The sequence below is a fragment of the Armigeres subalbatus genome, chromosome 1 (assembly GCF_024139115.2).
Source record: "Armigeres subalbatus isolate Guangzhou_Male chromosome 1, GZ_Asu_2, whole genome shotgun sequence".
NCBI classification, from domain to species: domain Eukaryota; kingdom Metazoa; phylum Arthropoda; class Insecta; order Diptera; family Culicidae; genus Armigeres; species Armigeres subalbatus.
In genome coordinates this window covers 140,912,062-140,925,754 of record NC_085139.1, presented here as the reverse complement: position 1 = coordinate 140,925,754, position 13,693 = coordinate 140,912,062, and the positions used below count along the sequence as shown (strand labels likewise).

The 13,693-nt window shown below is 42.4% G+C and overlaps 1 protein-coding gene across 1 annotated transcript in view; it reads left to right on the top strand.

Moving 5' to 3' along the window:
* The window catches only part of LOC134205184 (neurotrimin), a 972,131-nt gene extending 969,999 nt beyond the window's left edge, over positions 1-2,132 (top strand). Inside the window, exon 11 of the mRNA XM_062680202.1 lies at positions 51-2,132. Within this exon, the coding sequence (XP_062536186.1) occupies positions 51-251 (201 nt within the window). The 3' untranslated portion in view covers positions 252-2,132. The remainder of the gene's footprint in view (positions 1-50) is intronic.
* The last annotated feature ends 11,561 nt before the right edge of the window (positions 2,133-13,693 follow it).

Here is a 13,693-nt window from a genome sequence, read left to right as displayed (position 1 = left end):
TTCTTCTCGAAGTATCTTCATTATTTTGTACGTTTTGCAAATGTTAACAGGTTAGCGATATTTTCCAATTCTACACCCAACGGATATCATCCGATGTCCACTCCGAGGAAATGCAGGTTGCCAGCTCTACATCCCGAAGTGGTGCAACCACACTCCATCTCGAACGTCAGCAATCGAAAAGTTTGTGCTTGGTGTTTGCCATCATTTGTTGGCTTCTGGGTGCGCATTGCAGACTACAACGAAACCCATAAAGTTAAAGCATTTAGGTATAAAGAATAGGAGAACCGAGCGAGAGTAGGATAACCCACCCCTCATACAGAGATCGATACTCTACAACACCGCGTTCTCTATGTACATTTACATAACGGATTTCTTCGTACCTTTGAATCATGTCACTCTCAGTTTTAGGGATAAATATATAGATTCGAAAAAAGCTCAATTTTGTAGCTTTCAGACAACGATCCATTATCTGATAAATCAATTCATACATAGTGTGAAAGTGAACGGAAGTATGCCATACACAAATATTGGAAAGCAAAAAGACTAAGTTTTAGACTAAAGCATGGGCGAGGGAAATCGTCCACATTCTTCTCTTTAAATGCAGCATGTGATCTTCTCGACAAGTTGAAGCCAACGGCATTGTACAGACGAAATGGAATCTCGTTCAGTCCACAAAACGTATTTCAACGGCATAAATAAACATAAATCTGTTGCACCAATTTCAAACCGAACTCGCTCATCGTAGTTATCATCCATCCCCTGCCATGCATCCACCCACATGTAAATGGCCACTAGACTTCGATTCGGAATAAGCTGCTCAGATCATCGCTGTCCGGAAGCGTATCGGTAGTTCTACGTTATTCTGTTTCCCCGTGCATGTGATTCCGCTACAATGATGGAGTTTTCATGGGAAAAGTGTTGGATTGAATGAAAACTTGCAAAAAATGTGTATATTCAGTTTGTTCGTTTATTAAAACCAATCAGCACGGTGGCATCGCAACGCTGAACCTCAAAATAAGCTGTATATCTGCGAACTTGCTTAGCTTTGATTTACATGGGATCCTAGTTTGTGGAAAGTTCTTATACTAGACGTAAGAATAAATTGGAAAAATTTAAAGTTTAATAAAGAAACCGATAGGATGGTTTGGTCGTTGTTTTTGTCCTAATAATCTGAACAAAGTTTGCTTCACAGGAGCTTTCAACAACATGGTATGGCTGCCTTAGCTAAATTATGAGAATTGAATAAATGCAATGTTGGTTTTGATATTTCGTTATCAAGAACAGAGTTTTCAATTCGCCATTGGTTGCGGAAAAATGAAAACAACATGAACAGATTTACTATATTTTTGCATTCCTCGTACTCGTTCTTATATAAGAGCCCGGAGACCCATAGTGATGAATACGAATCTAATCAGCTCGACGAACTGAGATGATGGGCGGCAGCTCGCTTTAGCATTGATCTCGGCCCAGGTCAGACTCGTTTCGGTTTCTTCCATTTCTTTCCTTGGGCTTCGTCGGCAAGAGCCCCTCTATTGCGATGTCCGGCCGGATCCAATAAATTGCCATCAAGTGTGCCACCTCTAGCGATTTGTTCTGTAACTTTTAAAAAACGCTGTTTTTAACTTTATTTTTGTGAATTTTGATACAGGGATCGGTTCTTCACTTGTCTAGTGAAGGCAAGGCCAGATGGGCGCTTGAAACGGAGCCACCCTCAGGGCCAACCTAGGGACCTTCCAGAAGCAAGGTTTATTGCAATATGATAACAGGTTAAAACTAAATAGTACAGAATAAACTAGGACATCAAAAACCGATAAAATATTGGTCGATGGTTAAACTGTTCTAATGATACACGAGACGCTGTATAAAGTGTCACAGGGTTATCATCGTTCCGAACCCCAGTCCTCTTCTTCCGAAAAAACATAAATCCATCTAGTCTACTGCATTTGTGAAACACAGGATCTGTCGATAAGGGTATGTTGAGTTGCTTCCTGAATCCTGAGCCATGATTGGTGGTGTTTGTATCCCTGCAACGTTGAATGAAGTTTAAGGAAAATCCTCACGGAATCCAAAACTAAAAGCACTCGCGTTTTCAAGCACACCCCATTTAAAACAGAAGCCACGCACAGCTATCTTTTTTATGATTACATGCTTGCTGCTACGCAGCAAAGCTGAAATAATAATATTGACAGTTGTGCATGACTTTCGTTTTGGATTTCGTGAGGATTGTCCTTAAGACGAATTATGCGCGGAACTCCGGGATAAATAAACGCCAATTAAAGTGAGACATACCCTTCAACTGTTTTGCTCAAACCCCTGTGTTTTGTTCACCATTAACATATACTAGAGAAACTCAGAACATCCTGGACTACAGTCTGGACAATAGAGCAGTTAAGATCGCCTCTTGAGGTTAAAGAGCATTTTCAATGCTTCAGGAAAAAACGTTCGATTGCATATTGTGCAGCGACATCAGAAGTTATATTCTTCGGAAAATGGCGATTTCTAGCGCCATTACGAAAGCAGACCAAACAATTTATGTGGAAGAGGAGGCGGAGCAAGTTGAAGGAGGGTGAAGCCCCCTCAGCTGATCATGGAGCTATAGTTGATTTATTACTGCGAATTACTTATCACTGCGAAAAATGGGTTTAAAACCCCTGGAAAACACCAGGGGAAACCCGTTCGCTTCTGGGGATGAGACTTACACGCGGGTTAGAGTGCCAGGGAGGTCCAAGATGGAAACTAGATTTGCTGATATAGCCCTTTGTCTTTGAGGAAGCAGACGAGGGCTGCTACGCTGATGATATCATCAGCCACAGCGTGTCGGATACTCGAGGGGATTCCGTAGCTGGACCGGGGAGCGTCGAACTTTGGACACCGGCAAATCACATTCATTCATTCATTTATTTAGTCTACATCTAAACAGATAACACTGAATCAACATTTTGACGCCACAATACACGGTTCGAGGCCGCATCTCTCCATCCTCGAATACGCCCCACGCTCGCCAAGTCGTTTTGCACCTAGTCTGACCATCTCGCTCGCTGCGCTCCAAGCCGTCTCGTACCTGCCGGATCGGAAGCGAACACCATCTTTGCAGGGTTGTTGTCCGGCATTCTTGCAACATGTCCTGCCCATCGTATCCTTCCGGCTTTAGCTACCTTCTGGATACTGGGTTCGCCGTAGAGTTGAGCGAGCTCATGGTTCATTCTTCGCCGCCACACACCGTCTTCTTGCACACCGCCAAAGATGGTCCTAAGCACCCGTCTCTCGAATACTCCGAGTGCTTGCAAGTCCTCCTCGAGCATTATCCATGTTTCATGTCCGTAGAGGACAACCGGTCTTATAAGTGTCTTGTACATGACACATTTGGTGCGGTGGTGAATCTTTTTTGACCGTAGTTTCTTCTGGAGCCCGTAGTAGGCCCGACTTCCACAGATGATGCGCCTTCGTATTTCACGACTGACATTGTTATCAGCCGTTAGCAAGGATCCGAGGTAGATGAATTCCTCGACCACCTCGAAGGTATCCCCGTCTATCGTAACACTGCTTCCCAGGCGGGCCCTGTCGCGCTCGGTTCCGCCCAAAAGCATGTACTTTGTCTTTGACGCATTCACCACCAGTCCAACTTTTGTTGCTTCACGTTTCAGGCGAGTGTACAGTTCTGCCACCTTTGCAAATGTTCGGCCGACAATGTCCATGTCATCCGCGAAACAAATAAATTGACTGGATCTGTTGAAAATCGTATCCCGGCTGTTACACCCGGCTCTCCGCATGGCACTTTCCAGCGCAATGTTGAACAACAGGCACGGAAGTCCATCACCTTGTCTTAGTCCCCGGCGCGATTTGAACGAACTGGAGTGTTCACCCGAAATCTTCACACAGTTTTGCACACCATCCACCGTTGCTTTGATCAGTTGGTAAGCTTCCCAGGGAAGCTGTTCTCATCCATAATTTTCCATAGCTCTACGCGGTCTATACTGTCGTATGCCGCCTTGAAATCAACGAACAGATGATGCGTTGGTACCTGGTATTCACGGCATTTTTGAAGGATTACACGCCGTACAGTAAAGATCTGGTCCACTGTCGAGCGGCCGTCAACGAAGCCGGCTTGATAACTTCCCGCGAACTCATTCACTAATGGTGACAGACGACGGAAGATGATCTGGGATATCACTTTGTAGGCGGCATTAAGGATGGTGATCAATCGAAAGTTCTCACACTCCAGTTTGTCGCCTTTCTTGTAGATGGGGCATATAACCCCTTCCTTCCACTCCTCCGGTAGCTGTTCAGTTTCCCAGATTCTGACTATCAGTTTGTGCAGGCAAGTGGCTAGCTTTTCCGGGCCAATCTTGATGAGCTCAGCTCCGATTCCATCCTTACCAGCTGATTTATTGGTCTTTAGCTGTTGGATGGCATCGTTAACTTCCCTCAAGGTGGGGGTTGGTTGGCTTCCATCGTCCGCTGAACTGACGTGGTCATCTCCTCCGCTGCCTTGACTTTCGCTGCCTGTACTCTCAGTGCCATTCAAATGTTCCTCGTAGTCAGGGCCGGATTTATGGGGGGGGCGGGGGGTGGTCTATGGTCCCGGGTCCCCACAAATATTATGTACCAAAACCAACCTTTTTTGTACATTTTGGGGCCCCCACAAGCTGTCGGCCCCGGGCCCCCCTTCCGGCTAAATCCGGCCCTGCTCGTAGTGCTGCTTCTACCTTTCGATCACCACACGTTCGTCTGTCATGATGCTCCCATCCTTATCCCGGCACATTTCGGCTCGCGGCACGAAGCCTTTGCGGAATGCGTTGAGCTTCTGGTAGGACTTGCGTGTTTCTTGAGAACGGCACAGCTGTTCCATTTCCTCGCACTCCGCTTCTTCCATGCGGCGTTTCTTCTCCTGAAAAAGGCGGGTCTGCTGTCTCCGCTTCCGTCTATAACGTTCCACGTTCTGCCGAGTACCTTGCTTCAGCGTGACCGCCCGCGCTGCGTCCTTCTCCTCCAGAATCTGTCTGCACTCTTCGTCGAACCAATCGTTCCGTCGACTTCGTCCCATATACCCGACGTTGTTCTCCGCTGCGTCGTTAATGGCTGCTTTAACTGTATTCCAGCAGTCCTCAAGAGGGGCCCCATCGAGCTCATCCTCTTCCGGCAACGCTGCCTCGAGATGCTGCGCGTATGCAGTGGCGACATCAGGTTGCTTCAGTCGCTCTAGGTCGTACCGCGGCGGTCGTCGGTACCGAACATTGTTGATGACGGATAGTTTTGGGCGCAGTTTAACCATCACCAGATAGTGGTCAGAGTCGATGTTAGCGCCACGATATGTCCTGACGTCGATAATGTCGGAGAAGTGCCGTCCATCAATCAGAACGTGGTCGATTTGTGATTCTGTCTGCAGTGGTGATCTCCAGGTGTACCGATACGGGAGACTGTGTTGGAAGTAGGTGCTGCGAATGGCCATATTCTTGGAGGCGGCGAAATCAATTAGTCGTAGGCCGTTTTATTTCGTCAGCCGGTGAGCGCTGAACTTCCCAATAGTCAGTCTAAACTCCTCCTCTTGGCCAACCTGAGCGTTCAAATCTCCTATGATGATTTTGACGTCGTGGCTTAGGCAGCTGTCGTACTAACGTTCCAGCTGCGCGTAGAATGCGTCCTTATCATCATCAGTGCTTCCGGAGTGTGGGCTATGGACGTTGATTATGCTGAAGTTGAAGAACCGGCCTTTGATCCTCAACCTGCACATTCTTTCATTGATCAGTCACCACCCGATCACGCGCATTTGCATATCGCCCATCACTATGAAAGCTGTTCCTAGCTCGTGTGTGTTGCAGCAGCTCTGGTAGATGGTATGATTACCTCTAAACGTTCGCACCATTGATCCTTTCCAATAAACCTCCTGCAGCGCTACGATGCCGAATCCACGATGAGCACATCGGCGAGTATGCGTGTGCTCCCGATGAAGTTGAGAGATTTGCAGTTCCACGAACCGAGTTTCCAATCGCTAGTCCCTTTTCGTCGTAGTGCTTCTCGTTCCGGTCCGTACTCTCTTGTTGATTGTTCGTTGCGTATGTTTTTTAAAGGCTGGCTTGCAGGGCCTGACACCAAACCCCCTAAATTTCCGGAGGACCATTCCTCCTTATTCCCGGTGGACCATGGTGCACAGTTTCACTTAGAGTCCCTCGCTGGCACTCGGACGATGATCAGCCGCCCCTAACATGGAGAACAGGGGCTGTTGTGAGCCGATCCTGACATGGAGAACAGACGCTCAGTAAGATTTGCACCTCCGCAGAGGAGCAAACCCCCCCTTCCCTGTCAGCATACGACCATAGTTCCCACCGGGGTTGGTTACCCGATCTTCCATAAGGTTGCTCGTATCCCGGCCAGCACCACGGGGAAGTAGGGATAGGAGTTGCTGGGTAAGAGGCTAATGACCACAAGATGGAGTCTATTTTATTCCTTCAGGTACGCGAAGTACCAATGGTACGCTTTACCCAGCATTTGCCGTGCCAAATCACATGTTCGACGGAATTCAACAGTCCACATATTTCGCAAACGGGTGTGGCCAGCTCGAAGACGGGAGATGATCTTTTGATCCTTGTGGCTGGGCATGTCGTTTCAGGGAGAAGTTGAACCCCTTCTGTAGCTGCGTGGACCAACACCACCCACTGGTTCTCCAAATCCTAACTGACGATTCTTTTAATACTGGTTTCAGCGTCAGCTAGGAGAACCGAAGTGGTAAAACGCCGGCCTTGGCATAAATGAAAACGTAAACGGTGGGTGGTAGGAAGTGGAAGATCCCGTTCATGGCGACCAAAAATAAGGCCTACGCCATGACCAACCCTTGGGAAACGCCATTTTCCTCCTGTTAGATTTTGGGAGACTGATTTCCGATGACGACTTGAAATGATCGCCCTATGAGGAAATTCTTAAGTTGCCTTAAGTTCGTAAGTTGCCCGAGAATCCCCATTCCCTGAGTTGCTGCAAAACTAGTGGTGTCCATGGCTGATTGAACGCCTTCGAGTTTTCAAGGGATACCAAATCAGCGTGTTTACCCTGCTCGAAGGCATTCTGAAGGATCTCCTAGACCGGAAAAGTAGGTTCCGGTTCCATACCCAGGAGAGAAGGCATGCTGCTGGAAACCGAATCTTCCATAGGCCTCGAGTTTCTCGCGTAGACGTCGGTTAACTAGCCTCTCGACAACCTTAGAGCCGCAGGATGTTTGCGATCTATATTTATTTCGGTATTTCGAGGCACTCCGGTTATTCTTTGGAATTGGGTTGACGTGGCTGAGTCGCCATTCATCTAGAAAGATTTGGTTGACGACTAGTCTTGGTTGACCAAATCCAGGAATAAGGCTTTAGCGGGAAGAGGAAGATTTTTGATCATCAGATGCCCTATTCCATCTGGTCCAGAAGAATTTCTGTTACTCCTGGCGAGGGCGAATGGAAGCTGGACGGCAGAGAAAGGCTAACAGTGGTTCCCCCATAGGTCATAAATCCAAAAATATGACTTTATCGAAATCCAACAAGTTATCTCTAAACTGCTACTTTATGGTACACTATATAAAATGCAATCGTCACTTTAACAGAATTTGAGAAATGCTCTGTATAAGAGTAAAATCAGCAGTGATTCAAATCGTTCGGGGCTGTCAGTTTGAATATGAATCTGGAACATTCATTTTCCCAACAGCTGTTCTAGATTCATTTTTTGTACCAGTTAAATGTCAAAAAAATAAAACTGGTATAACGCTCCGTTCTATTTTCTGCAGATTTGAACCACGATTGAATCACGAGATTCAAATATTTTTCAATTGTTTTGGTGTATGAATGCGTCATTTTATCTACGGATCAATCAACTTTGCAATTACGGCGCCTTACTTGGCAGCAACATAATGATTTCATTTAATTGAAAATTTTAAAAATATGAATGGAACACTGCTGGAGAAACCAACATGTTTGTTCTATTTTGCTCCAGATGCTCACTGACTGACAGTCACGTAGTTCCGGCTTGCCTTTTTTCAAAACGCAATGTTTTTATTGAGTGAGCTGTGACCAAGTAGCAACAATATCGGGCTCGGTTCTGCTGATCCCGCTGATCAAGTGTATTATAGGAAGGGATCAAGCAATCAGTCCAAGTCAAAATCCGTCATCCATCCTCTTTTGTTGAAAGGAAACAACATGCCCGATGGGACGCCCTAATTCATTTCTTTCGTCATTCGAGTTTTTGTAAAAATAAGCATCGATGGGAAGAAAATTCCATTTGCTGACATGGTTAAGCAGGCCGTTGTCATGACTCAGTGATTCGTTGATGTTATTCCGCCCTAATTCCGCCGACTTTCTTTTTACCTCACTGCGTCAGAGCCCGTTACTTCTTGGTTTGTACCTGGTTAACAATAGCACAAACTAAATTAAAATACAATTTCAACGGAAAAATATATTAAGCTCTTTTAGTGGGATGTATTAAACCGTCTAAGACGAATTAAGTACTGTCCATTTAATTCCACCAGTTAATTTTCGTTATCTTTGCAGATACGTATTTCGACCACAACTGTGTGGTCGTCTTCAGTGTCTCGTACTTGACTCGACTTTCAACGTTTGTTTTTATTCTTAACGTGCAAATTTATGTTCCGTCGACAATAAATATTGTGCTCGGGGGAACGTTTGTGGGCTTTCGGTCAACAACAAATCGATTGAATCCTTGCAGGTAGGGACATTCCGATACTTTCGATATATCGGAATATCGATATCCGATATTTTTGTACCGATATTTTGCTTTCAATATATTGGTCATATCGATATTTTTGCTTCCGATATCGATATATTGAATCAGAATAAAGTAACGCAAAAATAACAATTGCATTGTGTTTTGTGAAAGAAAATACTTCAAACTGGATCGAAAATGCCGTATTTTTAATGGTTAATTGGATTTTTCTCGGCAGGATGGTGTGAGGTGTGCGCTGCCATAACAAATAGTTTTGGTAACTCGACACTTTGTATTGACGGTTGGCACATAACATATAGGTATCTTTGCCGTGAAATGTGGTCCTTCGATGATTTCGGAACGCTAGCGAAACTAGCGGTGGAAGTCAAGCTTTACTAAACAACGCACATAAGACAGAGCAACATCGCATGCTTTGCTTTCTCTCTCTGTCGCCCTAGATATACGGGAGTGCCGTTCGTCGATTGTTGATATACAAAGAGCCTACTTTGAAATTTGCAGTTTGTTCTATGCTGTCTATCTGTTTTGTGCGGTTGGGCAACATCTGTCATACCGCTGGTCCTTGAATTCTTATGCGAATTTAATTATATATTTGACGTGTTCCTATGACTAATTAGATAAATTTACAATAGAAATTAGGAAGTAATTTGTGGAAATTAGAATTTAGAAGAATTGGAATATATTAAAAATTCCTTCAAAATAAGAAAATTCTCTTAAGGACATTTCTCACGGAATCCAAAACTAAATGCACTCGCGTTTTCAAGGGCACACCACTCGATAAGGAAGCAATGCACAACTGTAATTTTACTTAATTCGCGCATGCTGCGATGCAGCAAAGCCGAAATAATAAAAACGACAGTTGTGCGTTACTTCAGTATTAAGTGGTGTGTCCTTGAAAACGCGAGTAGATTTAAATATGGATTCCGTGAGGATTGTCTTTAGAATATATAAACGAGTTTTCTGATGATTATTTTGAATTTTTTTCTGATGGAACTTTTTTCGTGAATTTTGAAGAATGCCAGTTAAAATCGAAGAGAATTTCCTGCCGAAATTCAAAGGAATTGCATGTGAAACAAAAAGATAATTTCTCGTGAAAGTTTAGGAGAATTTCCTTTTTTAGTTAAGAATAGGGTAAAACGTCTTATCGTTGTGGTATGTCCTAATGCTGCGGTAGTGTTGAAGTAGTCCATTCTGGATATGATAGCATTAAAAACAATTGTTGGTACGCCAAAACTCTTCGAATTAACGACTAGAACAGCTTTTGTTTGACCAAATTCCTTTCAAAATGATGAAAAATTAACATTTTTCGAATGCTTTGAGCCTATTATTGCGGTAGTGCTCTCCATAAGAATTACATACAATACCGCAACAATGGGACTAACCTTCAAAAAATTAATTTGGCAACGATAGGCAACTGCGTCATATTATAGCGGTAGTTTGTTTTTATTGTTATAAAAACAAAACAACATAAGTTCAGCACAATTGACGTAACATTCACGAAACTATAGTTAAAGAGTATCCTATTCGACTACTACAATGTGGAAAACGACCAACAGGTAATTTTTAAAGAATTTTTTAAATCAATTTTTTTTTGACACAGTGCTTAACCCCTCCATAATAGGTCGTTCTACCCTATTTCAATAGATTTAATTGAAAATTCTGAATTTTCTTTGAAAATTAAATTTAAACTTAAAAAAAATCCGTGGAAATTCTGAGGAGATAATTTTGTGTTGTCAAGAATCAGAATAAGCCGAGTAGAAATACAGAAAAATTGTCAGTGGAATTTCAGCAAATTTCTTCAGTTGATTTTTTCGAACGAACGGAAAATAGTGAGGTCAGCATTGGATTAAGTAATAGAAAAAAATCTAATCTAAATCTATTCTGATCATTATTGTAAAAAGATAATGGTAATACGATAATAATTGAATAATTACAACAAAAAATATACTAAACATTTTAATTTTTTTAAATATCATATGATTATCCGATATATCGATATTTTCATTCCAATATATCGGTGATATCGATACTTTGATTCGATTATCGTATCGAATCAAATATCGATATTTTGAAGTATCGGAACGTCCCTACTTTTGACCTTTTGTCTCTTCCAACTTTTTGTCCCTTTCGACCATTTGTCCCTGTCAGCCTTTTTCTCATCATAAACTTGATCTCCGTATAAAGTTTTGACTATAACAACTAACGTACCCTATGTCTGGAAATACGATCGAATCAATATTTATGCGGGGTCGTTTAATAGATATTTTTCTGAATAAATACCGGGTGGCTAACTTGCCTCGATGGCACCATTGTCCCAAACTCCGCTACACGACATTGTACTCTGTTGTGTCGTGAAGGTCCATGTTGAAGAAGTGCCGTTGCCATGCATCAATCAGAACGTGGACGATTCGCGATTCTGTCTGCAGTGACGATTTCCAGTTGTACCGATATGAAAGACTGTGCTGTAAATAGGTGCTGCGAATGGTCATTTTCTTGAAGCAAACGAAATCAGTTGGGTGTAGGCCGTTTTCGTTCGTCGGCCGGTGGGACTTTCCTACAGTCGGTCTAAACTTTTCCCCCTGACCAACCTGAACGATTAAAATTCCTATGGTGATTTTGACATTGTAGCTTGGGCAGTTGTCGTTCTCAACTTCGAGCTACGCGTAGAATGGACGTTGATTATAGTGCTGTCCAATGAGCAGCTCGAAGTGGCTCGAAGTTGTTCCCGTCCTGCTCGTTCTTTTTTGTCAACAAATGGGCATGAGCAAGACCGGGAGAAACTTCGAGTTACTTCAAGCTCTCATTGGACGGCACTTATGCTAACGTTGAAGAACTGGGTTGTGATACTCACCCTGCACATTCTATTATTGATCGACCACCACTTAATCAAGCGCCTTTGCATTTTGCCGATCACTGTAAAAGTTCTTAACAGCTCGTGTATGTTGCTGTAGTTTATATAGATTTTTATCTCCAAACGTTAGCACTATTGATCTCTCCCAACTCATCTCCTGCAACGCTACGATGCCGAATCCGAGTCCTTGATCCTTGAGCACATCGGCCAGTATATGTGTGCTCGTATTCAGTGGTATTCAGTTTGCTGTAGAAATCAGCATGTCCTGTAGCTCAGCTGTATCGGACGGCGCCTAACATTGGATTGGACATGAGACCTAGAAAAATAAACCATTAGACAGGGCTGTAGAAAAACAATCTTGTTTGAAGTCCACAATACATTATACAATAAACTTCGAAAGTGACCATCTGCATTGAGTTAGGGGAAGTGCACCGGTTTTGGCCAACTTATTGCCAATTTGGCCAACCCTGAAAAATACATAATTTTCCAAAATAATCGATCAGTTAAAAGCACCGTTGAATCGTGAGGGATATATCTCATGTTGGAACTAATAAAACCCTCCCGAATTGCTTTATTTTTGGAGTTATTTGAAAAATTGGACAAATTAGGAACATGACCAAAACCGGTACAGTTCCCCTATTTACAAATCAGTTAAACTCTGACTGAATGGGCATAACATTTTTGACTAAATAGGAATTCATATTTATTTTGGAAAGAAGATTTCGAAGGAATGTACTATTTCCTCGTGTTCTCGTGTCGAATGTAGCAAAATAGTCTAGCAGACCGACGCTAATGCTGCCGTCTGTTCTGTATCTGTGGTAGATCATTGTTTATGATCCACAAGCCCGTTTGTTGCACCCCATCACATTCTAGGTAAGTCCCCATTTCGCAGAGGAGAGGATAGTCCATGAACATGATATACGGCTCATACTTGGTACTGTAGTTCGATAAACAATATCGGAAAATTTTCATTGAAATTTGACATGGTATGGTAAAACAATTTTCCACCACATTCCAGAAGCCCTCCCTAAAATGTTTCCACCCGTGAAAATGCGATAAACAATGGTTCAGCCTCCAGTTTTCTCGAAAGCTTTGTTGAAAATAAAACATGGGACTGGCGGAGCAAAACATCAACACAAAATTGCACCAACAGTTTATCCTTGTACAACATTGCTTTGTGCAAACTAAAACAAAAGCGTTCGCGTGGGTTTATGAGGCATGTTTTAGTTAAACAGGTTCGGTACAAATTTGTTTCGTAACAAATAGAGTTCAATTCGTTATGAAAATAAAATAAATTAGTTTTAAGTTTGGCATAGTACATGATCGTCAACTTAACTCGATGCTGAAAGGTAAAAGTAACGAACAGCCTTTAGATAGGTTTTTCTTCCCATGATAATTTCCCTTGCTGCTCCATATATTGTAAATAGCCATCATGATTCAACGGAGAGAGTTTTTAAACTTTTGTCTTCAAATAGATGGACAATTCTTGATGATATCGCGATAATATGTAGATAAAATGTAGTTGAATAACGACTGATTATGTGAAAAAAAAGTTCGATATAAGTATTAAATGATTATTGATGATTAATAGCTAGACATTCCCACTCATCTGATTGATCATAGATTCGAGTTGAGTTCTTGTTGAGATCTGAAACGAAAACTTTGTCAACGTTTCTCAAACGATTTTTTTTTAGATTATTTCGAATCAGTTTGTTAATAGTTTAAACTTTTAAAAAATCATTCTTAAAAAATCTCTCCAAAACACTGAACAAAAACACCATTTTCCTCTGAAATACTCATTTATTTAGGATTATTCAAAATAATGAACGAATCAAGAAAGCAACTACCACCATTGAAAAAGTCTATCATACACTGAAATGAAATAAGTCCAAAAATTGTACATTTTAAACACATGCAGCGAAGCAAACATGACCGAAGTCAAAAAGTGTGATCACTTTTATGTAAATATTGATATTAACAGTTCGTCTGCAGCAAAGGCAAATAGATTGTAAGTCTCTGTGGTACAATAGCGAACAATGAAATAACATTAAATCAAATCAAATAACATGAGATCTAAACGTAAAAACAGCAGTGCATGATGAAATCAACAGATTAAAAAAAAAAAACAAATCTTCG